At 36.6% G+C, this 27,869-nt stretch overlaps 1 protein-coding gene across 4 annotated transcripts in view; it reads left to right on the top strand.

Moving 5' to 3' along the window:
• LOC131067543 (uncharacterized) overlaps positions 1-27,869 on the top strand; it is a 111,452-nt gene that overhangs the window by 57,635 nt on the left and 25,948 nt on the right. The window contains exons 14-16 of one of the 4 annotated variants that reach the window (XR_009111837.2): positions 6,085-6,225; positions 7,861-8,025; positions 8,135-9,152. The exons of 2 other annotated variants lie outside the window; for them this stretch is intronic. Coding sequence is in view for 1 of the 2 variants with exons in the window: in XM_058002625.2 (XP_057858608.1) it covers positions 6,085-6,216 (132 nt within the window). In the remaining variant the exon portion in view is untranslated. Of the gene's footprint in view, positions 1-6,084; positions 6,226-7,860; positions 8,026-8,134; positions 9,153-27,869 lie in introns of those variants that run through there. One more of the 4 variants, XM_058002625.2, reaches the window with a different exon arrangement.

Here is a 27,869-nt window from a genome sequence, read left to right as displayed (position 1 = left end):
TAGGTCAAACGAGAATGTAACCATTTATATGTTCACTTAATTGTTCCTCTTTGTTAACGAGCTTGATAGCAAAACATGCAGTTTTGAAGGCTTCAAGAAAACATTAATAATAAATTCTTCACTTGAATATACACACCAGTCACTAAGACACAGCAATATATCATGGCTACATTATCATCCAAGACCTATCTTGGATGGCAATGCATGATTTGAAGTGATGTTTAGATCAGTAATTGGCTCCTCTAAGCCAGACTTATATTTTTAGTTTTGATATTTGTTTATTGTGTCTTTAATGTCTATTTATTAAAGGGTGCATGAAACAAGCTTTAAATCCTTAAATATTTTTTTGAATTACTTGGGTTTTTCAATTTGTTGAGATAGCACCGAGTTTGTACGTTGAGTTGAGTTTGATTCTTGTAACACTGATATCAATAAATAAGGTTTGAAAACAAAACTATTCAAACATAGACATTGCTAGAATAATAATTCCTTATATTGTTAATGGTCAATATTGTATTTAATGTGTCGATAATATTAGGTAGATAGAAGTAGGTATCATAATTAATATCTACAATATTTTTGGAACTTCTATATACTGTAATTTGTTTTTAGTTAATATTAATGAAGTATTTTACTAGTGAATCTGATTTTCAGAAGGTATTAGAGCTAGGGCACGAAACCTATTTTTTCAAAACCCTAATCATGTTTTCCATTTTCTACTAACGCGATTTAAAATCGCGGGTTTGTTCTAGGGATTTTTTTCCAACCTGCGTCTGTAAAATTCTCGACTTAGGGTTCTAATGCGAATTTTTTTTGCGATTTTTTTTTGAGTTCAAAAAATTGCGATTTTTTTTTGGTTTTTTCACGACCTGGTTTGTGGGGGTCCAAAAATGCGAATTTTTTCCCGTTTTTCTACTTCAGACCCCTTGAGTTTTCTAAAAATCGCGATTTTTTCCGCGACCTGTTTGATTTTCGCGCCCTTTGTGTTGCGTTTTGTTATTTTGCGATTTTCAGTTTTTTGCGGTTTTCTGCCCGCGTTTGTTCGCGCCCTTTTTTTTTTTTTTTTTCGACGACGACTCTATATTTTGCGGTGTTTTTTCTGTGGTGGAAAAAAAAGAAACCCTCAGTCTTTTTTTTCGGCGTTAGGAAATATTTCCGCCATCTAGGTACCTGTCCGTTTTTTTTGGGTTCTTTTTTTCGCAGCTAGGGTTTTTGCATCTTCGCCTAGGGTTTTGACTCTCCGTTTCAAGGCAATTTTTTTTTTCGGTTGTAGAATCTTTGTTGGTTTTTCGAAATCTGAACTGGGTTGCTGTTAGATTTTTTTTGGTGCCTCGTTTTTTGAGCTCGCAGATTTGACCCTTCAGTTGAAAAATAATTCTGATTACAAATTCCTTGTGAGTTTTTTGAATGCTCTTATGGGTCTTCGTTTGATTTTTCTGGGTCTTCCGTAAATTTTTTTGCCTCGAAAATCGTGCTAGGGTTTCAATTTTTACCTTCGAATCTGACTTGATGAATTTAGAAAACAAAAAAACCTTTTGTTTTCATCTGCTAGTTTTCGTGCATTTGAATTCGTGCCTTCACCAGTTCGACCTCGAGGTACGTGATGCCATCTCTGACAAATATAATGCTCGAAAGTAGCCAGAAATTCAACGGCCACAACTACAACACCTGGAAGTAGCGTAGGCTAACCATTTTTGAGTACCGATGTCTTGATGCAGTTGTTTTGGGCACATCTCAACGTCCAACTAATGTTGGAAAAGATCAGGACAAATGAGATGAGCGCAACTGCGAAGCAGTCATGCTCGTCAAACTCTGTCACAGACGAGCAACTACCTCAGGTACTGTTCGGCAAAACAGCGAAGGAGATATGGGATCATCTGAAGAGTCTTCGTGAAACCTTTGACAAGAGCTGAGCATTCTTTTTGAAGAACATGCTCTTTTCGATTATGATGGACAACAGGACACCTCTGCAGCATCACTTGACCAAGATCAAGGACATCTGTGACCAACTTGAGGCGATTGGTCGTACAATGGAGGAAGAGGACATGGTCGTCATCACACTAAAAAGTTTACCCAAATCTTATGAGCATTTCATTGAAACGCTGAATCACTTCCACTGACGTCGATTTGAAGTTTTTCGATCTTTGTAACAAGCTTTTACAGCAAGATCGGTGGCGCCAACAGCTTGGAAGCAATACTAGTTCCACCTCCATCGAGCAAGTGTTCTCTGCAAAATCTTCTGCGAAGAACAAAGGGAAGGCTCCATCTTCTCAGTTGAAAGGCTCTGGTTCTTCTCCAGACAGCAAGAAGAAGAAGAACGTTCGGTGCAATTATTGTCATAAGTTTGGTCACATGAAGGCCGAGTGTCGAATTCGTTTGGCTTCTGAACAGAAGAAGCAGGGAGGGTCTCAACAGAAGGCAAATGTCGCATAACACTCTGAGCAAAAAGAATCTCCATTTTGTGCTTTTATGGCCAAGAGAACATCAGATCCAGTCCACTCTTCTACCTGGTATATTGATTCAGGGGCTTCGCCACATTTTACTCATCATCGGGATTGGTTCACGAAATTTGAACCATTCTCAGATTCAGTAATCTTTGGAGGAGGAGAAGAGTACATAGTTGTTGGTAAGGGCACTGTCCAGATTCACTCTGGAGGTAGAAATTTAATTTTTCTTGATGTCTACTATGTTCCAGGCATGGAACATAATCTCCTCTCCGTCAGCTAGATCATGAGGCATTCTCCTCAATTAGATGTTGTCTTCAGTTCGTCCATCTGCCCTATTGTTGATGGGGAGACTCGTACTACAATCACTATGGGACTTGAGGATCATGGTTTGTATAGACTTGTTGATTTTGGCAATTCTCAGGAGCACACTCTAGTTGCTAGGAGTACATCCATTAGAACACTTTGGCATCAACGTTATGGGCACTTAAACGTGCACTATCTCTCTCAGTTATATCGGGAGGGTTTGGTTATTGGTCTACTTGAGATTCAACTTCAAAATCATGGAGTTTGTGCAGCCTGTCATGTTGATGTATGTGGGCCAATGAACACTCCATTTGTTACTGGTTGCAGGTACTTCTTGTTATTTGTTGACGATTTCAGCCATAAAATGTGGGTGTATTTTTGAAAAATAAATCAGATGTGTTCAGTACATTTCAGCAGTTTAAGGCCTTAGTAGAGAAAGAATCTGGTTCTCAGATTGCCACTCTAAGGTCAGATAATGGGGGGGAGTTCTATTCCAATGACTTCTCTACATTTTGTGCTACACATGGCATTAAACGCCAACTCACCACACCATACACCCCTCAGCAGATTGGTGTAGTTGAAGGAAGAAATCACACCATTACTGAAATGGCTCGTTCTATAATAGAGCTTCGCAATGTTCCTAAGAAATACTAGGCTGAAGCAGTTTACACTGCAGTCCACCTCTTGAATCGGTCAGCTACACATGCCGTTAAGAAGATGACTCTTGAAGAAGCCTGGTCAGGACGCAAGTCTAAATTGGGCCATTTGAAAGTCTTCGGTTCTACGACTCATGTATGGATTCTAGAGGCTAAGCGTGTAAGCTAGATTCAAAGAGTCAAACACTTATGTTTACTAGTTACAATGACGACTACAAGGCCTACAGGTTGATTGATGTGGAGACAGATCATCTCATTTTCAGTCGTGATGCTGTGGTTAATGAGACTACTGGTCCATTTATGCCTTCTACTACTCCTAGTCTTGTGACTCAGTCTATGATGACTTCTGATGTTGGTGTTTGTCTTCTTCTTGGTTCCCATGATGGGAGGGCTTCAGAGCATTTTGACTTTGAAGATGAGAAATCTACTGATCCAACACCACTTGATTTTTCATAGGATTCGCATCCAGATGACTTTGTTCCAGCAACTCTAGGGGATGTTGTTCCTCCAATGCCAGATGTTGGTACTTCTACCTTCAGGCCTAAATGGTGGGCCAAGACTAGAGGAGATCTTCGTGATGATGAGCTTCTTGAGGATAGATCAGTTTGCTGCAAGAGAAAGCAACAGAATATAGTCCACCTTGCACTTATGGCCACCATCCACAATATCCATGAGCCCCAAACGTATTCCGAGGCTAAAGGCATTCTTGAGTGGGAAAAGGCTATGGAGACAAAATACCATAGTCTTCTGAAGAATAACACTTGGGTTCTTTCTGTTTTGCCTCCTGGGAAGAAACCTATCAGCTGTAAATGGGTTTACAAAGTCAAGTATCATGCAGATGGTACTTTGGATAAGTACAAGGCCAAATTGGTTGCTCAGGGTTTTACACAGCAGGAGGGCATTGACAACGAGGAGACTTTTGCTCCTATTGCCAAGATGAGTACAATTCGTCTTCTTCTCGCCATTGCAGCTTAGTTTGGATGGAAACTTCATCAGATGGATGTTAAGAGTGCATTCCTCAATGGTGACTTGCGGGAAGAAGTTTATATGACTCAACCTCCTAGCTTCAAGGTTCCTGGTAAGGAACATCAGGTTTGCAGATTGGTAAAAGCTCTCTATAGCCTGAAGCAAGCCCCTCGGGCTTGGTATTTTAAGATTGATCAGTATTTGGTTGAACATGGTTTTCAACACAGTTCCTCTGACACTAAACTGTATGTCAAACTCTTCGGTGATGATATCCTCTTTCTTGTTGTCTACGTGGATGACTTGATCATTATTGGCAATTCAACACATTTGATTACAGCCATGAAACAGGACTTGTGCCAAGCTTTTGACATGACAGATTTGGGGCTTCTCCATTATTGCTTAGGTGTTGAAGTGTGGCAGATTGGTGACAGTATCTTTATTTCATAGTCCAAGTATGCCCGCAGTTCGCTTGACAAGTTTCGAATGCAGGATTGTAAACGTGCTTCCACACCTATGGAGAAAGGGCTGAAGTTATCAGCCAAGTCTGATTCACCTGCAGTAGATGAAACCAAATTTAGGCAACTAGCAAGCATCCTCATCTATCTTATTGCCACTAGACCTTACATCTGTTTTGCTGTCAGCTACATCTCTTGCTTTATGATGACCCCGAAAGCTGATCATTGGATTGCAGTGAAGCAAGTGCTATGATATGTGAAAGGCACTTCAGACTATGGCATTCTGTATGGAAGGTGCAACGATCCAAAGCTGATTGGTTATATTCAGAGTTACCCGGGGACGCGTCCCCGACCTGAAAACCCCCGTCCCCGTCCTGGGGACATTTCGGGGACTCGGGGACGGCCAGGGGACGTTTCCCCCCGTCCCCAAATTGACTTGTTTTTTTAGGGGACGTCTGCCCTAGTTCTGGGGGACGTCCGTACGTCTCGGGGACGGCTGGGACGTCCTCAATCCGTCCCGGGGACACCCAGACGTCCCCCATATTTAAGGCCTTTAAAAAATATAAAAAATATTAAAAAATTGAAATTTTCAATTTTTTTTTTTAATTTTCTAATATTGGCCTTTTTATTTATTCAAATTGTTATTAATAATATTAAAAATAAAAAAAATTAAAAGAAAACAATAAACATTAATTAAAAATAAATTTTATATTTATTAATTTAATTGATTAATTGAAATTCATAATTGATAAATAATAATTATTAATTTTATAATATATATCAATTATCATACGTTTAAAATTTTGATTAATTCATATTATAAATATAAATATTAAATATTAATTGAAATTCATATTATAAATATAAAATTAAAATATAAAATATTAAAAAGTTAAAAACGTAAGTTTATAACTTACGTCTTTGTTTAAAAATTAATAAATGATATAAATATTAAATAACTATATGTATTATGAATACGATATAAATATTTAATAAAATAAAAAACTAAAAATTAAAAAGTAAAACTAAAAAGTAAAAACTTAAAATTTAATTGTATAATTTATATGATTATATCATATACGATATAATCATATATGATATATATCATATATGATTTTATCTATATGATATATATTATATATCGCAGCACATAGCACAAAAACCCAACGCAAATTGCCAAATACATAACAATATCGTTAATGTTTTCAACGGCAGACATAAAACTATTAAAAAGTTAAAAACGCCCTTTTTGTGCAGCCTGCAGCCGACGGAAATAGGACGGGTTTCTGGTTTTGGTGCTTCGGTGGAGACTTTTGGGGGCATTTGCAGGGTTTTGACAGCCACAACAGATTGAAATACTTTTTTTGGGGGGCATTTGCAGGGTTTTGACAGCCACAGGTATGTGATTTTTAATTTTTTTTGAAGGCTTTTGTGTCCATTCAACATTAACAAATTAAAATTTAAAAACCAGATTCTAGTCTTTAGGGCATATAGTTATACTCATATTGTTAATTATTATAATATTAATAATCTTTTAGCAATTAGCATATGATATATCATATATTAAATTATTAATAATAATATTATGAGAGAAATGTCGATTTTTTCTTTTTTCTTTTTTGTATTTTATCAGTTCATTCAAATAATCAAAATACAAAACAATGAGCAGCCATGGGAGTGACAGTAGTACTGACAATGAAGTGGAAGTGGTTGGTGGAAATACAAGTGAAAGTGTTGAGAAATCTAGAAGTAGTGGGCAGCAACCTAGCATATTTAAATGCCCTTCAAAAATTATGGAAACATATGCAAAGGGCCCTTTAAATAAAAACAAACCTCTTCTCCAATATGTTACACCTAGGCCTAGGGGTGAAGGGAAAAAATCTTTTGGAGGGAGTAGGGTGTGGGATTCCCATGTTTGTTTGAAAGATTTTAGGGGCAGCTACACAAGGGTAAAATCTCACTTTTTGGGTCTTCCATGCCATGGGGTCACATCTTGTCCAAATTTAAACGATGAGGAGAGGTTAGAGTGTCATAGATTGCATATGGAGGCAGAAATGGAAAAACAAGGTGGTGCAGTCCCAACACCTTCTTTTGCATCTTCACAAGTATCTAGGCCTACGACATCCACTATTAGTAGTAGTCAAATTGGGGCAAGAGGAAAGAGGAAGATGGGTAGTGGGAAGGGAGGGTCAGTAGAAGCTTTGTTTAATGTAAAAGGACGTGAAGCTTTAGAGTCATCTGTAGGTAGATTCTTTCTTGCTAATGCCATCCCATTTAATGTGGCACGCTCCTCTTACTTCAAAGAAATGTTCATGGATATAGCCAATTTCGGTCCCACAGGCACCCCCCCCGGAGATCATAAGCTATGGACTACTATCTTAGACAAAGAATATTCCAAGATTAATGTGTTAATGGAGGATATGAAACGAACTTGGATGAGGACTGGTTGCTCTATTGTGAGTGATGGGTGGACTGATGTTAGACATCGTCCACTCATCAATATCATTGTCACATGCCTTGCTGGTTCTTATTTTCTAAAAGCTGTGGATTGTTCAGGGAAGCGTAAGGATGTAGAGTTCCAGTTTAGTATTTTGAGAGATGCCATAGAGGAGGTTGGGGCAGCTAATGTTGTACAGGTGATCACTGATTCAGCACGTGTGTGCAAATCAGCTGGTATGATGGTGGAGGGTGCTTACAAGCACATCTTTTGGAGTCCATGTTGTGTTCATGCATTAAACAATGCATTGAAAGACATAGGAAAAATAGATTGGGTGAAGCATGCGGTGGCAGAAGCTAGAGACATTCAAATGTTCATTTGCAACCACCACACCTCACTTGCTCTCTTTAGATCATTTTCAACTCTCTTTAGATCATTTTCAAAGAAGGAGTTCCTCAAACCCATTGAAACAAGGTGTGCTACTGCTAATGCCTCTTAATATTGTATCAAACTTCCAATTTTGTATTTTAATTCTCTTTGAATAAAATATAGATATGCCACTTATTTTTTTATTATTTTAATTTTAATGAATATAGATATGCTAGTTACTTCATCTTGTTGGAGAGGATGCTTGAGGTGCATGATCCTCTACAGTTGATGGTGGTGAATCCTGAGTGGACTAGATGGCAGGAATCAAACTCTATTGAAGGAAAATCTACCAAACAAAAGATCCTTGATGACAATTGGTGGTCCACTGTGAGGTAAGACATTGTCGATTTTATTGTTAAATTGTTGATTGTTTTAAAAAATAAAAATTAGATTGCTGATTTTCATATTCTAGTTTTAATATTTTGAACTTTGCACTTGCAGATACCTTTGCTCTATCATTTCTCCTATTGTAGATGTCATCAGATATGCTGATACAGACTCTCCTAGTCTTGGAGAGATACATGAGACATTTGACAGTATGCTTGGGAAGATTAAGCAAACAATTTCGGATAAGGATCCTACTTTGGAGTTCTATGAGCAGAATATCAGGCCCATTGTGACGCGAAGGTGGAACATAATGAACACCCCGCTTCATATGGCAGCCTATGCATTGAATCCGGAATGGTATGCACCAAGGGATGGAAGGGTGCTTCCATGTGATGATGATGAGGTTTTAGATGGGTTCACACGGGCAATTGATAAGATATATACAAAGGAGCAGGCTTCCATACTTCGTGCACAATTCCTTGACTTCACAAATCTTCGTGGTCCTACATTGAGTAAACCACAGGCGAGGTTGGACATAGCCATATTAGCCCAAAAAGACCCTATTGGATGGTGGACATGGCATGGGAGGGATACACCACAATTGAAATCACTTGCCACTCGCCTACTTTCACAGGTTGCTAGTTCGTCTGCTGCAGAGAGGAATTGGTCCATATATGGCTTTATCCACTCTATCAAGAGGAATAGACTTACCTCTAGACGAGCGGAGAAGCTAGTAGCTGTGCATAGTGCTCTTCGACTTCAGGATCGTCAGACTCCAGAGTATCGACAGACTCCAGCTTTGCGATGGGATGTTGATCCCGAAGATGTGGCCCAGGTTGATGAGGAGGAGACAACACAGGGATTGGTTGGGATTCCATTGGATGAGGTGGACATAGACCATGATAGTGGGAGCGACTCAGAGGACTCTGATTTTGATGCAATGTTAGGAGAAGCAGTTTAGGGGCAGCATTATACTTTGCTTTTTTGTATTTAGCTTCTGTTTTACTGAGTACTATTTTGATTTTCATATTGTAATTGACAATGCAACTATATGGCAGCAGTGTAGCCTTTGGGCATTTTGACATTTTGTATGTTATTTCTTTAAAGTTTAATATCTATTATGATATGCATATTGACAATGTGAATGAACTGAAATTCTGATTTATGAATGCATAATTCCATATTGAAATTGTCTATTGAGTATTAACAATGTTGTATGTTCAGAATTTACATTCTAAAATGTTTTCAACTTTTCATAGTATCATACACATGCTATATCCATGTTTTCATATGAATATATTATGTATATACTATATATGCATGCTTTATCCATGTTTTCATATGAACATTTAGAATTTTGAAATTTTCCTATATATTTTAAATTTTTCATATATTTTATATAGCCGTCCCCTTTGCCGTCCCCTGCCGTCCCCAAAATTGGCAAAAAAATTTGTTGTCCCGGAAATGCATCCCGCCGTCCCCTGCCGTCCCCGTCCCGGAAACTCGGGGTAACTTTGGTTATATTGACTTAGATTGGGCAGGATTAGTGGATGACAGAAAATCCACTTCTGGGTATGTATTTAGTTTGGGTACTAGTGCCGTCACTTGGAGCAGCAAGAAGGAACAAGCCGTGGTTCTTTCCTCTACCGAAGCTGAATACTAGGGAACAGTCAAGGCCGCATGTGAGGCAGTTTGGCTTTGAAGGATCCTTTCTGACATGCAGATGCCGCAAGCAAGTCCTTCTCCCTTGTATACTGATAATCAAGGGGTGCTCAAAGTAGCCAAAAATCTAGTCTTCCATGAACGTACCAAGCATGTTGAGCTTCATTGTCACTACAGCCGCAAGCTGGTAGAAGACAGATCAATTCAGTTGCAGTATGTTTTGACAGTGGATCAGACGACGGATATTCTCATTAAGTCGTTGAGCCCGGATAAGTTTGTAAAATTCAGGGGGCAACTTGATATTTTTGATAGATTGACCATTAAGGGAGGGTGCTAGAATAATAATTCCTTATATTGTTAATGGTCAATATTGTATTTAATGTGTCTACAATATTAGGTAGATAGAAGTAGGTATCATAATTAATATCTACAATATTTTTGGAACTTCTACATATTATAATTTGTTCTCAGTTAATATTAATGAAGTATTTTACTAGTGAATTTGATTTTCACAGACATTTTCAATGTGATCCTTGTAACCTGACAATGAGGCTTACTAACTTGTAAGACAAGTACCCATTGCGTGAACATTGTTTTTCCAGATCATTCAATGTATTGTGGAAGTCTTATTCCAAGGGTAAGCCCTTATTCCTTGTTTTTAGTTTGAACATTGCTTCTATGAATCTTCTGGTTCAAATTCACAGATTTATGGGAAAAAAGCAATTTCAATCTCAATTAAATCTGTACCACATAAATGAAGATATTTTAATTATAGTTTGAGAATGTGGATTCAACATCTCAAAAATTTGACTTGCACGGACTTGGTAAACACATAAAAAAAACACTAATAATTACAAACACAAAAATAAATAGATGAATTTAGAGAACAAAAAAGTCTAATTTGATAATTAGTTACCCTTCATTCAAACATTACATATGTCATATGACCCACAAACTCTCAAAATTTTTATTTTCAAAGTCAAACGATACAATGTAATACAAGAAAATTATAAACAATAAACGTATAACAGCACTATAACTGTTTACATATGATGACATGCCAGAAAACAATCAAATGCAATCTACATCTTACTCTTCCCTCTCTTGGTGTAAATTTCTTGGGCCTCAAACTAGAAGGTTGTTAATGCATAGATAGCTTCGGTAAGATAAATGATTGAATGAGAGATAAATGAAGTCTCTCATTCAATCATTTATCGTATCGATTATTCAAATGAATATCATCATGCCCTCAATTGATAAGCATTCTTTATTTATACATAATTGTTTATTATCATAGAATTCTGATGTGATAATCTATTATATTAGTTGCATTCACTAATTAGCAAATCAGGATAACCATTGCAAAACCGATTTGATGATTATCGGTAAACTGAACATCAATTAGTATTTAATGATTATGCTTGAACCAATTGTTATTGGGGAGATGTAATAAACTCACACTGATTGATATCGGGTGTTAAGGAAAACATTCGAAGCATTAATATAACCATATACCGATCAGTATAACTTCGAATATAATGATTAATGAATATAACCATTAGTTAAGTGATCGGTGTCCGTTAACATAGACACCGATTCACTTCGGTTACCTTGCAATACCAAATGCCATAATTAATACCGATTGGCATATCGGTTAAACATGTTACGTAAGTCTCGATTAGTATCGGGTTGGAAAATATGTCGCATGTTATGTGATCACCAATTAATATCGGGTTGGCAAATATGTCATATGTTAGGTGATCACCGATTAATATTGGGTTGGCAAATATGTTATGTGTTATGTGATCACCGATTAATATCGGGTTGACAAATATGTTTAACACCGGTTGATATTATATACCAAAGGGTGAGATCAAGTAGTGACTTGATTGGTCATGTCCATAAGACATGACCGGTCAAGGCACTGCTTGATCCTCCCCTCTCATATATATATATATCATATGGCATTTAAGAAAAAGGACATAGAAAATATAAAATGCTCCTCTCACCTGCCATACAAAAGTAGACAATCAGATTTATCATATAAGTAGACAATACATAGATCAATAAAATATAACTAGAATATATCTTGCATATTGAATTGAGAATTGGACATCATTTACAAAGGTAAGTCATTATCAAAATGATGACTGATTATTTCTTGTAAATCTCTTTGTTTTCCTCCATTGCATCCAACTCTGTTGGCTTGATTGCTTCTCTGTCAAATTCAACAAGATCACCAGCAAGTAGGACATCTCTATGTGTTTTGACAGTCCACCTTCTTGGTTTTAAGGTGAAGGTTGCATCAAATGAGGACATGGTCATTAAGGCATCCTGGGGTGACCTGTTCCCTTCTTCGTGTGAATGCTCTCAAATAGGCTCCAATTGCATTCACACCTAGAAGCACTCTAGGGTTGGGACAAAACACAGATAGCTAACCTTTGAAGATTTGGTATGTTAGTATTGTAATTTTCCCAACATAAATTTACAGAGAAAACATTTAAAAAACATAAGGGCTAAGTAAAAAATTTAGAGTCTATTCAAATTTTTAAGTTCCTACTTTCTACTTCTAGTGTTAAGCTAAAAATTAAAGGAATTGTTTGTTGTTTTTCCCTCCTTTGAATTTCTTGAGCTGAAGAAAATAGCCTTTCCTTGGCACCCCTTTAGGCCTCCAACTCATCAAGAACTTTGTCTCTCATCACATTTTTGAAAAATTGATTGAACAAAATAATCGGATTAATCTATTCAACTGTAGAGCCGTTTAAATAGGCAATTACAAGTGGTGATGTTTCTAAAAAGAAACAACTGCTTCTAAAAATAGAAGCCAAAAATAGAAAACTAAATAAAGAAAAAATACACTAATGAGCATTAAAATACTAATTAAATACTAATTAAATATTCTAATACCCTCTCTTAATGGTCATTCTGTCAACGAACTACCCTAAAAAAGACATTGCAGGTCTTGATCACAAACCCACAGAACACTTTGTTGTGGTGGAGACCCTCACAGGATATGCAAAGTGGTAATGACCAAGAATACCAGAGTCCATCCAACCTGATGTTGGGTAACCAAACTGAAACATGAAATCACGATTTTGAGGTAAAATCGGCAAACCCTCCAAAACTGAAGATACAAATCGTCATTTTTTGTGGAATTTTTTTTGGTAAAAACCCTAAACAGGAACTAAACCCCTGAAACAAGTCGAGGAAAAAATTGTACAAACCTTGAAACGTTGCGTGGTAAAACCCCAAACATCACGCGGCAAGACACCAAATATCACATGGTAAAACATCAGACATCACGTGGCAAAACAACAGACATCACATGGTAAAACAGTAGACCTCGCACGGAAAAACAATAGACATCGCGTGGTAAAACAACACTCCCTAATTTTTGAGGAAAAATCAAGCAAAACCCTCCCATGATTTTTTTGTGGAGAAAAAATTAGAAAAATCAAACAAATTTTCAGGAAAAAATCATGAAAACCTGGGACTTGTGGACGAGAGGCCTTGCTTAGAAAAATAATAATTTTTTTGTGGAAAAATTTAATAAAACCCAAAAATAATTTTTAAGGAAAAAATTATTAAAACCCAAAATTGCGAACAAACCCGAAACTTGAATTTTTTCTAGAAACAAAATCCGAAAACAAACTGCAGAAAATAAGGACACAAAATCTCTGCTGGAAAGAGACAAAACCATGCACGAAGAACTGAAAATCCCAAATCGCGAAAAAGGCGCAGCTCCAACACAAACCCATTGGGAAGTAAAACAAAACTCGCACCAAAACCTAGCACACAGAAATCATAGATGATAAAATCATGGAAATATTTTTGTAGTTCGCAGAAAAAAAAAATCCTGCGGAAAATCACGCCGTCAGTAATGAAGTTGCCCTCGTGGGTTTGACAGAGTTGGAAAACGAGAAAAACGCGCGTCAGAATCGTCGAACACTTAGGAAAGAAAAAGCGAAGGTTGCCGACTATCAAAACCTAATCCGTGAACAAAAAACACTAGGTTAATCGTTGGAGTCGCCACTAAAAAATAAACGACAAACTTCGGGCAAAACGCGGCCCAAAAAAAACTGCGATTTTCGGGCTTTAAAAAAATGTCCGTCTCTGTGCAAAAGAATCGCGCCTCCGGGATAAAACACGACAGCTCAACAAATTGACGATGAGCAAAAAATGCGGGCTCAGAAACAGACACAAATCCGCGCGTAAGGCACAAACTTGACAAACGCGACCCAAAAAAAATCGCGAAAACCTTGAAACTTCCAACCTGCAAAATCCATCTCAAATTGAAAATCCAACAATTTTTTTCATAAAAAAATTGATTTAAAATTTTTTTGGAAAAATATTCGAGGTAGAAAGCCTACGGTTTTTTCATTAAAAAATTCGCCAAATCTTGAAAAACCCCATCGACCTGCTCTAATACCATGAAAAATTGATTGAACAAAATAATCGGATTAATCTATTCAACTGTAGAGCCGTTTAAATAGGCGATTACAAGCGGTGATGTTTCTAAAAAGAAACAACTTCTAAAAATTTAAGCCAAAAATAGAAAACTAATTAAAGCAAAATTACACTAATGACCATTAAAATACTAATTATATAATAATTAAATATTCTAATAATTTTCTAGCACTATCTTCGATGCACAAGATGATGCTTTCCGTGACCTCCTTGTTGGCCTTAAATTTATCAAAAAAGTAGAACTTCGGGTTCAAGTAGTAGGCCAAGTCATGGTCCAACTAGTGAAGTTGGTCCGTAGATCTATGATCAATGATGCATCAAATGATGGCAAACTTTTTTTTGTTTCCACCATAGGAATGCGAAATGGCCTCTTTGGCCCTATCCATGGCCCCATGGAGGTAACTCATTGGCATGCGATACCCATCTAGCAAACAAAGAACCTTGATCAAAGATTCTATCACCCAAAAAAAGAAAACAAATTTAACATTAACAAAACAAAGCAATTATACACTTTTGTATAAAGTTTATGTTTGTATTTGTTACTTATATTGATTGACTTGTATGTATTTGTGATGAATAAGTCATCAAAAATTGTTCTTGCAACCTTCTCCCTTTGTTTTTAATTTGGAATATGAAGACTTCATCCAGGGATTGGACACAAACATTAGCTTGAGAGAAGAAATTGCGTCAACAATGCTTTGCAAAGTGAGGAAGTGGTTAGCAAATCATGCCGTTCTTGGTCACACAAGTATGGTTGTAGGTAAATTTGGTAACTTTTTAGTATCTTCAACCACACTTCTGATCCATTCAATTTTCCCAATGTCCTCTAATATCAAATCCATGGAATGTGTAGCACATTGAGTCCAAGACATAGTAGGATGCCTCTTTATTATAAGTATCCCGATGGATACATAGGCTACTAGATTGTTGATGATAGTTTGGACAACATTTTCAATCCCAACCTCTTGAATCACCTCATCTTATAGATTTCCATAGTATCACCATAAATGGCCTTTTTGGCTATTTTAATAACATTATAGAAATAATCCATCAGTATGCCATCCCCATCCACCAATGAAGAACCTTGAACAAAGGTTCTATAACCTCAAAAATTGAGAATAAATTTGAAACTATTACAAAATTAATGGAAAAGGTAAAACAACAAATAAATAATTCCATCAAAAGTTTATGTTTGTCTTTGTTACTTACCTTGATTAACTTTGCATTTTTGGTGTATAAATTTTTGATTAAGTCATTAAAAGCTATCTTCAAGCTCTCTCCTTTTTTTTTTTTTTTGGAATATGGAGATTACTTACAATTGGGCACAAACATTTTCTTAAGAGAAGGAATTATTGCAACGATGCTTTGTAAAGTGAGAAAGTGGTTGGCAAGTTGTGCCACTCTCGATATCACAAGTGCCTTGCTATTTGTGTGCTTTCTGTAATTTCCTTTTTGGGATATTCCTAAATCTTGGCCTAAAACCACAAGTTCAATTAAAATAAGAAACATTTTTCATTTAAAATACACACACACTGATTAAAAATTCTTTCCCAATATCAATCTTGGTTTGGGTCTTGCAATAATGTTAGTCAACATTTGAAATGTAATCCATGAGGCCAACTATTTTCATAAGGGTTAGGAATCCAATTAGAGAAATGAGATTCGCAGGGACTTGCATGGACTCAGCGAGTCCTAGGGGCTTGGACTTGGTCAAGTATGGGTGAGTCCCATAACTTGGACTTGACCGGACTCTTTTTTTTTTTTAATGTCTCAAAGTTTCAATGCTCTTTTGGTTTATGACATGCACCCAAAATACACATGAAATCTAGCATTTAACTCCCCATCTTTGTCAAATCAGTCTCACTTTCATATATACATGAAATATAACATTTAAATATAAGTCACATTTGAATATGTTTTTTTTCTTTTGTCACATCCCCACATTAGCCCAATCAGATGGGTTCTTAAATAAACAAAATAAATTAAAGAAGGCATATTGAAAGAATGTTTGAAATCATGAAAGAAGGAGAAAAGGATGTGAATTGACCAATGGGGGGACAACCTTCATTTATGCAAGGAGGGGTGCCAGTTGAAGGGAGCAGCCTGTACAATCAAAGCAGCATGGTGTCCATGATCGTAGAAGGTGTAATGGTCAGAAAATAGAAGAAAATAAAGGTGCCAAGAATTGATGAAAAACCCCACAACCCCTCAATAGTCGATTCACCTTTATTTTCTACTACATTTGAAGGAAATGGAGAGGAGGCGGCTCTGCAGGTTGTGTAAAAAGAGTGCCTGGCAATCCCTGAATCCCTGATGGTTCCACTTGCTATGAAGGAAAGCTCGATTTGAGAGACAAAAATGGAATGGAGGAAATTTTCGAGCAGTTTGTGTGGCACAAAAACTTGAGGATGTAAGCGACTGGAAGGGGAGATGAATCATGCAGAAGATTGGAAGAGAAGGCCCTAAAATGCAAAGTTAGGAAGAAGGGTGAAGGCAGGAACGGGTGAGAAAGAGAGGAAGGTGGGAAACATGAGTTGCAGAGGAGAAATAGAAGGAAAAAGGTCTTACGCAAATCCATGATTTGCCTAGCCTGGCTGGATAACCCACCAACTACATTTGCGTGTAAGTTTTAAAGCCATTTGATGCAATCCATTTTCTGGAAATCTGGCAATGATTACATTCGTTGAGATGACATCTCTTTGAGGTGTTCTATCAAAAATTCAAGTGCATTGTTTATATTTCCACATTTTGCCTGCATCTCTACAAAAACATTTCCAACCATAATAGCTGATAAAAATCTCCCTTCCTTATACTTTGATGCGTGTCCATACCCTATTTCAAAAGCTTCCATTTTGGCACAGGCTGGGATGACACTGGCAAATACTTTGGCTTTATGCCCACCATTTGCATTTGCTTGAGAGTTTGTAAAACCTTTAGTCTTCTAAATAAATCCTTTTTTGTGCACATCCTACAATCATAGTAGTCCAGGTGCACAAATTCTTTGAGGCATTTTGTCAAACAGTTCACGTGCCTTGTTTATGATTCCACATTTTGCGTACATTTCGAATTGCAATATCTGATAAAAGCCCCCTACCTTTATGGTTTGATGGATGACCATACCCTATTCCAAGGATCTCATATTTCATATTTGCACAGGCAGAAGGATGCAAGCTAATGGTTGTTAATTTTAGGATCAGACTGATAAATATAGATAGCAAAATCAGAGAATCAAATCATTGAACACAAAGAACAGAAAAATACCCTGGGAAAACCTCCCTCTTGGAGATGAAAAACCCAACAATTAAATTCAGATCTTTATTAGACAAATCAGTATGAGACTTTATAACTGTACTTCAACACTTGAATTATTCAGAACAGCAGGGTAAGCACAGTAGCATAACACAATAAGAACTTATCTAGAACACAACTTGCAGATCAAGGAGAATATTTGCTGTCTTTCCAGTTTTCTGACCCTAGAATGAAGTCGCTGTCATTAGGAATGACTTCGCTGTTCTTGACAGTATCTTCGCTGTCCTTAAGTATATCTTTGCTGACCTTGGAATGATGTTCACTGATCATAGGAGAAGGTTGCTGCTGATAGGAATATGATCTTCGCTGACCTTGGAATGATGTTCGCTGACCTTAGGAGAAGGTTGCTGCTGATAGAAATATAATTCGCTGATCACTGCTGTTGAATGAAGAGTGTATTCGCTAAGTGTGTGTAGATACAATGACTAAGCCTTTGTATATATATGTGACTCAGCCTCCCAATTCACTCTAGGTTGGCCCTTTCAACTTGGCACCAAAACATAGGGTAAAAATTACAAGATACATAAGATGGGGCCTGCCCTATTCACAAGTTACAAGTTACATTCAATATAGGACCGCAAGTTACACTGCTCAATTAGGGTCAGACCAAATTACAAGTTACATTTATATAGGGCATGTCCTATCCACAAGTTACATTATATATAGGTCTTGCCCAATATTCATAGCAAGATATAATTACAAGTTACATGTATTTGAGCCCAACCCTTAGTGGTTCGGATTGCATGAGAGGTAATAAATAGGAATTTTAATTGTCATTGACAACATTAAAAATTCAATAGTCAGGTATCCGAGCTAGCTACAATTTTCAACACTCCCTCTTAGCTAGGGAGGATAGCTGCCACTTGTCATGATCCATTCATGACCTTCATCTTGCATTGTCCGCAAGGATGAATGTATAAGCTCCATAGAGTATACCTGCAATAAAACACATAAATATCATGAACTCATTTCATGGTGTCCATCTTGCATTGCTCGTAGAGGATGGATCCACCTTGCATTGCCCGTAGAGGGTGGAAGAGGTCTTACACCTCAGCCTTTTCCCAGAGAAGGATACAATGTCACCTTGCATTGCCCGCAGATGGTGGAAGATGCAAACTAAATTGCATCACTAAGATTGAGACTCCCTCTCAATCAATGCTGTGTTCTCCACAATTCCAAGCTTCTCTCTAAAGTACTCAAACTTCACTTGAGCTAGAAGCTTGGTGAGAACATCTGAAACCTGTTCATCAGTGTTGATATATTTCAGCTGGATGGCACCTCTTTGTGCCATATCACGAACATAGTGATAATGAGTTTCCATGTGTTTTGACTTGTCATGAAACACGGGATTATTAGACATTTTAATACAACTCTGATTATCACAATAAATAACAGTGGATTCCCAAGGTTGTCCAAACAACCCAACAAAAGTTTGCGAAGCCAAACTACTTCTCTCGTTGCCACACTTGAAGCAATGTATTCAGCTTCTGCAATACTCAATGCAACTGAGGACTGTTTGCTACTAGCCCAAGAGATCATAGCAGATTCCAAGCTGAAACAAATTCCTGAAGTGCTTTTCCTGTCAATAACACTTCTAGCCCAATCAGAATCAGAGTAGCCTTCCAAATTGATCACTGTGTTGATTGGATATTTCAGCCCATAGCCAATTGTTCCACGCAAGTATCTCAGGATGTGCTTGGCTGCCACCAAGTGAACATGCTTTGGCTGGTTCATGAATTGGCTAAGTGCACTCACTGCATAGCAAATATCTGGTCTAGTGTTAACTAGATACATCAAAGATCCAATCAACTGCCTGTACTCTGAAGGATCTGCAAAATCAGAATTAGTTGCAGAAATACTCAACTTCTTAAAGTTAGTTTCTATAGGAGTAGACATAGATTTACAATCCATCATGTCAATGGCATATTTTCTTGACTAAGGATAAGATCTTTGCCATACTTCTAGTCCTAGATACTAATTCATTAGGCCTAGATTCTTCATTCCAAATTCAGTGGCTAATTCTTTCTTACATCTAATGATGAGACTATCTCCAACAGTTAGAAACAAATCATTCACATATATATAAGAAATAGAATTAGCAGTTCACTATTGAATACTTTTAAAGTGAAGATTAGAATCAACATCATTCTTGCAAGATCCTAAACTAATCAAATACTTGTCAATCTTCTCATACTAAGCTCAAGAAGTTTGCTTGAGGCCGTAAAGAGCTTTTCTTTAATCTGCACACATGAGATTCTCTATCTTGATTCTCATGACCTTCTAGTTATTCAATATAGACAACATTAAGAAAATAGTCTTTATATCTAACTTCCAGCCTGCAGCATTAGCTATAATGGTTCTAATATTAGTATATCTAGCAGCAAGAGCAAATGATTCCTTCTAACTATGAGCACACATCTAGCTTCATATTTTCAAAAACTTCCATATGGAACTCCCTCTTGATTCTTAATATAAAAATTGTGGTAATCAAGTCTCATGAAGATTGCATAATATAAGAATCAATCAAGGAAGGCAGCCATAAATCAAAGATGAGAAATGCCAATCTTTTTCTTACTTCACTTTTACGAAATGGACCCATAGCACAATTATTATGATCACGACATACCTTCAATTGAAGAAACCAAGCTCCCTCTTAAGTTTGAAGGCATGGTAATTCAAGAATATCTTGAAGAGAAACATCAACATGATTAAATATCCCAATAGAATGAATTAACATGTAAAATAACTCATCTCTTTATTGACTAGACTTCCACCATTGACAACATATGCCAAGATTGCTCAAAAGGATATTGTCAATCTATGATCAACTTCAATCATAGTGTAAAGCTACACAACATTCTTTAAATGTAAATTTGTTTTTCATAGTTGAATAACAAAGAGTTAGCTATATTAGAAAACTAAGGCAAGTGTATGACTTCAGAAAACATTTTACAAAATCCATAAGCAAGGTATATAAGCCAAATTGTCTTTCCAGCCAATGCGTAAAATCAGGTATGAGTATCAACCACTCAAAAGAAAAACACATTGTAGTTGAGCACAAGTGTATGATCAAAAGCCAACTTCAATAAGTTAGATACCTCATTCATCTTAGGTTTCATCATCAAGAGAATACTTACTTCAAAGAATGTAATAGGCAGTATGCTCAAATTGAAGAGATAATATCACAATGAATATTATGTAAGGATGGTGAAAGCCATGACAGAAAAAGCATTAGATCTAAGGGCAATCCTCTACACTAGAGGAGCAGAGCAAGGTTATAATAAAAGGATAACAAGGATCATGAGAGCTTTACGAAGAGCTGATGAGAACCAAGAGTTGCACAGTCACAACCTTACATGACAACTTTATCCAAACATAAAACACTCATAGAACAGAAGATACAACCCATAAAAGATTTGATGCAAATCAAGAGACACATTATAAGAGTATATAATTTTAGAGCAGCAAGACTATTGAGCATTTTAAGACTTAGATAGAATATGGTGCATCAGAACTATGCAACAAATATCATAAAAGATCAGATCATAATATGAAGATAGTAAGGTCATCATTGGGCATAGATACTAAATACGATGACTAAGACATGTTATCTTTACATACCTACCACACTAATGACTAAGGTTCCATGTTTCTGAAACTCCTATTAATTTATTTATCTTCCTATTTGTGCTTGCTGTTATATCCTTCATAATACTGCTAGATTTATATCTGAATACACATGTTGAAGTCTTAAGTGCCAAGGATGTATTTAGATCAATGCATCAATTCGAATCATTACAAACCACATCAAATAGGTTGAGAGATAAACATACTCAAAATAGAGAGTAGGGCATAATTGACTTCAATAATTCAAACTGGATTAGAACAAAGCTCAAACTAGGGTGATTGTTACAAACCCTAGGAAGATAGTTACGCAACCCTTAAAGGAATACTGAGATCTGAAAACAAGTGCACAAACCGACATATGAAAGCACCCTCAGATGAAGTAGTTAACAAGCAAGAGAACTTTGTGCACTAGATAAGGCACCAATAACAACAAGGCAATCAGATGCAAATCTCTAAACCAAGTGGACCCTACAATTGAGAATAGAGGAATGAGAACACCTGAAATCTTATTCTTGTTATCATCCCATCGATGCCCTCAATTTGCTAGTAGGTATATTGTCCAGATTTGTTGCTGATTCATGCTAGCCCTAGTCCCGCAAATGAAGTAATACAAGATCTACCTTCAGCTGTTAGGCTTTATAGAAGGAACCTGCTCTGTTACCATGTTAATTTTAGGATCAGATTGATAAATATAGATAGCAAAATCAGAGAATCAAATCATTGAACACAAATAACACCAAAATACCTTGGGAAAACCTCCCTCTTGGAGATGAAAAACCTAGTAACTAAATTCAGATCTTTATTAGACAAATCAGTATGAGACTTTACAACTGTACTTCAACACTTGAGTTATTCAGAACAGCAGGGTCAGCATAGTAGCATAACATAATACGAACTTATCTAGAACACAACTTGCAGATCAAGGAGAATATTCGCTGTCTTTCAAGTTCGCTGACCCTAGAATGAAGTCGCTGTCATTAGGAATGACTTCGCTGTTCTTGACAGTATCTTCACTGTCCTTAAGTATATTTTCGCTGACCTTGGAATGATGTTCACTGATCTTAGGAGAAGGTTGCTGCTGATAGGAATACGATCTTCGCTGACCTTGGAATGATGTTCACTGACCTTAGGAGAAGGTTGCTGCTGATAGAAATATAATTCGCTGATCACTGCTGTTGAATGAAGAGTGTATTCGCTAAGTGTGTGTAGATATAATGACTAAGCCTTTGTATATATATGTGACTCAACCTCCCAATTCACTCTAGGTCGGCCCTTTCAACTTGGCACCAAAACATAGGGTTAAAATTACAAGATACATAAGATAGGGCCTGCCCTATTCACAAGTTACAAGTTACATTCAATATAGGACCACAAGTTACATCGCTCAATTAGGGTCAGATCAAATTACAAGTTACATTTATATAGGGCCTATCCTATCCACAAGTTACATTATATATAGGTCTTGCCCAATATTCATAGCAAGATATAATTACAATTTACATGTATTTGAGCCCAGCCCTAAGTGGTTTGGATTGCATGAGAGGTAATACATAGGAATTTTAATTGTCATTGACAACATTAAAAATTCAATAGTCAAGTATCCAAGCTAGCTACAATTTTCAACAAGGGTTGTGGAGAGGGTTGTTTTGAAAGCCTTTTCAGCAAGACCACTTTTTGCATATCCTGCAACATTGTAAAATTTGAGACGTTGCAATCGTTGAGACAACATTTTTGAGATAAGAGGAGATTAATGTTTATAGGTTCGGAAGGGAGGTACAAGCAAGGATAGAGATGCTTGTCAAAGAGTGCTACTGGGCAAACTGTAAGAGGAGCGTATGGAGGAAGCTCAATGTGGAAACTGCAAATTGGTTCTCAACAATTTGTGTCATGATGACAGCAGGGCCGATAGGTATAGGTATGGATTTATCTATTGTTCTATTTATATTATTCACTAAATTATATAACAGCCCCACTCTAGCACATACTATTGGTGATTCGATCTTTTTCACCTAGTAAATGCATTCGCATGATAGTGTCTAAAGCATTTTCTAGAAATCCACTTTTTATTAATTATATGTAATCATTACTGATGCAAAGCATCTATCACAAACCATATGACACGTTCATTCAAGGGTATTACTGACCCAAAACTAATACAAGACCTTAAACTTGAATCAAGAGGCCTATAAAAAGATCAACCACTCTTCTCAACTCCAAACCAATTTCAAAGGTTATATTCCATCCCTACAGACCTTCATTCAATATTTCATATCATATCATTCACCATAACATGAGAGAACAAATTCTTTATTGCCACGGAATACCCTAGTTCAGGGTTTCATTTTTTAAAAACTATTTTCACCAAAATAATCACACATTATTCAATTCTTAGCCAAATTAAGTCAAACAAAAAGCACTGGAAAAAGGTTTCAGAGACCTTCCAACACATATAGCCTTTCTTCATTATGATCCCTCATGTGACCACACCAAATGCTGCAACGGGATTGCTGCTGCCTTCACCAGTCTGCTTTTCACCATGAACTGTAGCAAACAATCATCAATACCTTTTTAAATATTGATCATAAAGATAATCGCTCTGGTCAGACTTTAGATTACCGAGTTACAAAACTTATCTCAAATTTATAGCCAGATCCAACGGTTAAATAAAAAGTTATGAGGATTTTGCCAAAACGGGTAACCCGGCAGGGTTTTGACAATTTTCTAAAAAACAAACATATCTTGCCAAATACTACACAAAAATGTATAAGAAAGGATTCATCTGAAAGATATTTCATTAATCTATCATTCAAAAATATCTACATATAAAAATTACACCAAATGTGATCCTTCACGGATCTATGACAGTCATAGATTCCTTAAAACCTTATGACAGTTTGAGGGTTTGATGGATAATCTTTGTCAAATCCCCTCCAAACTGCTCTACCCCCTTGATTTCGACCAAACATGGTTTTATAAACCATTTCCAACTCCTTCCTAACTACTCTAACCACCCCATGACCAATGGATTTCATTCTTACACTTTTGTTGCACTTTTTGGCAATGTTGCGACTTTGCAATTTTTACAATTTTTGCTTTTTTGACATAAATGACTCTAATCCTTACATGGACACTTTTAACACTTCAAGATGGACCAAATATGATATATTTGGACAAAATGGCTCATTTAGCCTTACATATTATGATTCAATGGACTCAAATAACCTTAATACATTATGAATGACTCAAATACAATAAAATTGCTCATATTATGACTTTTGACCTCTTGGTATGCTTGTGTGCTTAGGTGCCTCTGCACCAATTACTTTTCATGAGATCTCTTTACCTTACATGGATTCGATCAATTAGAGTACCCTCCTCATCTATAAGCCTCCATGTCATGATCTTTTAAATAATAATACTTATCAAAACAACGACCAGTACAAAGATGATTATACTATTGTGACTTAAGTTAATTTGGCAAAACAAATTATAAAATTGAATATAAACATATATTTGATGCATAAGATAAGTTTGAGATATAGAGTGAGCTTTAATCATGGTCACACAACAATATAAGAATTAAGGACGTCATTTAATGGCACTAGAACCACACTTTATTGAACAAATACCTAATGTTGCAAATTGATACTTTTAGTAACCTGCTTTAGATTCAAGGGTAGGGTTTTATATGATTAGTAATATTTTAATCCCCATGACCATAAGTGTGACACTGCTTTAATAAATTCCTTTTTGATGACCATCTTTCATAATATGGGGTAAATAATACAGTGGGGTGTAGTCAACTTAAAAGATTATATCCAATAGTGGCCTCAAAGACTTAAGTAATTATTATGTTATTAGCCCATGGCTAAGAAAAGTAACGTGGACCTTAATCTCCATCTTGAAATTAGATTGTCATAATGTAAAAGGTTCCTAGCAGGCTTTTCCTTAGTGAAAATATTATGTGGGAACATGATGCCATTATTTTATAAATTATGTCAATATCAAATAGTTATTACTCATCTTTCCTAAGGACGTTATCAATGTGTTTAAATTCAGTAAATATTGAAGTTTTAGATACTTATGATATTGGAGATATCAGATGTAGAGTTTTATTGAGAAGATATCAAGATACACAGTTATGTGACCATTTTGGGAAATTTTATTGTAGGGACAATAGGAAAAATAAATTCGTTCAATGTTGTTTCACCCTCGTTTAATGCAATAAATAGACATGCTATATAATTCTAGAATAGTATTTGGGTATTGGGGTAAAGGCTTTATATTATTAGGAAAATATATTGACCCCTTGAGTATAAACCTCAATATATAATTTATTATGTGGATTTTGAATGGAAGTGCTTCTTACAGAAATAGGGTTGGCTTTCTTTCCATATTGTCAAGCGCTATTAATAGTCAAGAATCACTAAAATGAACCTTATTGCATGAAAATAAAACTATACTTATGGGAAATCACCCAACCTTTGTGTTAAGGAAGTGAACCTATAAGAGGTTTAGAATACTCATGTTGAATAATGAGATTAGGTTTAACTTGAGATAATGATCCAAGTGGATAGAGGTGTTGTAATATGGGCTCCCAAATGGTGAACTACTTATGATTACCTAACTACTGATAACTATTATTAGTTGAAGGGAAACATTAACAAAATCGTGGTTGTGGTTACTTGTGTGTAGGGGTCCTTGAGAGACCTTGTAAGGAGAACTGCGTGTTACTTTGACTCGTTTGGAAGCTAGAACGTAGGTGGTCCTTGGGTGAAGGATGCCCTTGCGACCTCAAGTCCCTAGGGGGAGGGTATAGGGGGGATAACTCCCAAGTTATGGGTTTGTTCCTAATTGTTTTTTTCTACTCTATTCCTAGGCTTCAAATGAGGCCGAAGGGGGTATTAGATGGTTTTGAAAGAGATACAAAAACTTGATAAATGGTATTTAATACATAATCTATTTTGAATAACAAGTTGAATAAGTGAAGGGGTTGACTACCTTATAATCAATATGATAATTTATTAAGTAGAGGTCATCTTATGTTGTATCCAAGTGATCTTATTTGCTTGTGAATTTAATCTTAGACCTATAAGGCTTTGTGTATATACTCCTAGATCTGTCCTTTGTGATCTACTTGTTCTAAATTAGGAACCTCTCTTCTAGTTATAGTGCTAGCCTAAGAACAAGCACTGACTTTTACGGCAACGGATGGAGATAGGACCCTACGAGGGCATAGGTAGAGGATTGTATTCCTCTAGCGCGTTGACTAGCCCGCTATATTTGAGGTGATCATCAAAGGTTAAATCCTATGACTTGCTTAAGCTTATCTGCTTGAGATTGATAGTAGTCAAGGAGCCCACTATGCTAGTAGATTGTTAACCGTACCACCTTGTTAGTGGATGGTTACTGCCAGTTGGATGCAGGCGAGAGATACCTCGCATTGATCTAAGGTATCAGATGGATTCCGCCAGAAAGTATGTAGGCTTGGGGGCTAGTTGTATGCCAACATGGATGTCCTTGTTGCTTAGTTGTCCGATGGACTGCAGGAAGAGAATTTCTAATGAAGAATAGGTATGTAGTAATTGGTCCAACCGTTGTATAATTTGGGAATATATTTATGTGGAAGAGTTATACTTGATTTTGTTAGGATGAGGATGTGCAGTCGGTGTAGTATGGGATGCATCAAATCCTAAGCTCACTTGCTTGTTGACGTAGAAGACTAGGCAAAAGAATGTTTCCCATGGTGTAGTGTGTAGTGCACTGACATTTCTTTTATCTAGGATGCACTAGGGGCAAGTGATTGTTGGCCATTATAGATGTGTCTGTCTCTCATTGTGTATGTGTGATGTATATTGGAGCTAGTCACTATGTATAAGTGACGTATGCTAGAGCTAGTCACTACGCGTGTGATATGTATGAGTTGGTCAGCATGTGTTTATGAGATGTGTGCTTGAGTCACTCTCTATGGAATTGGTAATATTGGAAGGATATGACCCCTGTGTGATTGTGTATGCCTGTACACTATTTGATGGCTAATGGTTATCTACTATCGAGATGAATTAAGTTAATTGATTGCATGAAATTAATAACTAGGGTTATAAAGAGATCAAGGATCTCATACAAGAGAGAAAGATCTCCCTCACTCTGGGTGAACTATCAAGCCTTTGAATTCCCTCAAAGGGATTTGTAGGCAAGATCATTGGGAATAAACCCTCAAGGCATACATCTAGGTATAATGGGGATCTTGACCTCAAGAGCTTACCACCTTTGAGTACAAACATAAGTGGTAGTGTAGAGTTGTCACCACTATGGTGATTGAAGAAATTATGAAGTCGACACTTATATGCTAAAACAAGAAGCTTGGTCGATTAAGTTGGTACTTGTGAATGTAAAATAAATAAAAATGTAGTGTTCGAGGGGTCGATATTACACCTTTCTTATACTTTAAGTTATATTTGATGTATTTATTGGTAGGATGTTTGAGAGTGGCTTTAGATCTCTAGGAGCTATATTGCAAATTCTAGGTTTTAGAAGATCTTATAAATTTTCAGATAGTCAAATTTTTGTAATCAACAAGCTCCTATCAACGTTCTCTATCAGTGTTCTCTCGTTCTCTCTATCTCACTCTCTCCTCTCTCCCCCAAGATCTAGATCTATCTCTCTACATTTCTCTCTCTCACCCTCAAGCCTTCGTGTGCGGTGCTACCCTCACCTTCGTTTTGGTGTTGCCCCCAAACTCCCAACAAATATAAGTCTAAGCATTTAGTAGGCCAACGATGAA

Source organism: Cryptomeria japonica, chromosome 5 (genome assembly GCF_030272615.1).
Source record: "Cryptomeria japonica chromosome 5, Sugi_1.0, whole genome shotgun sequence".
NCBI lineage: Eukaryota > Viridiplantae > Streptophyta > Pinopsida > Cupressales > Cupressaceae > Cryptomeria > Cryptomeria japonica.
Note: the sequence above shows the minus strand (reverse complement) of the source record. Positions and strands in the feature narration are given on the sequence as shown.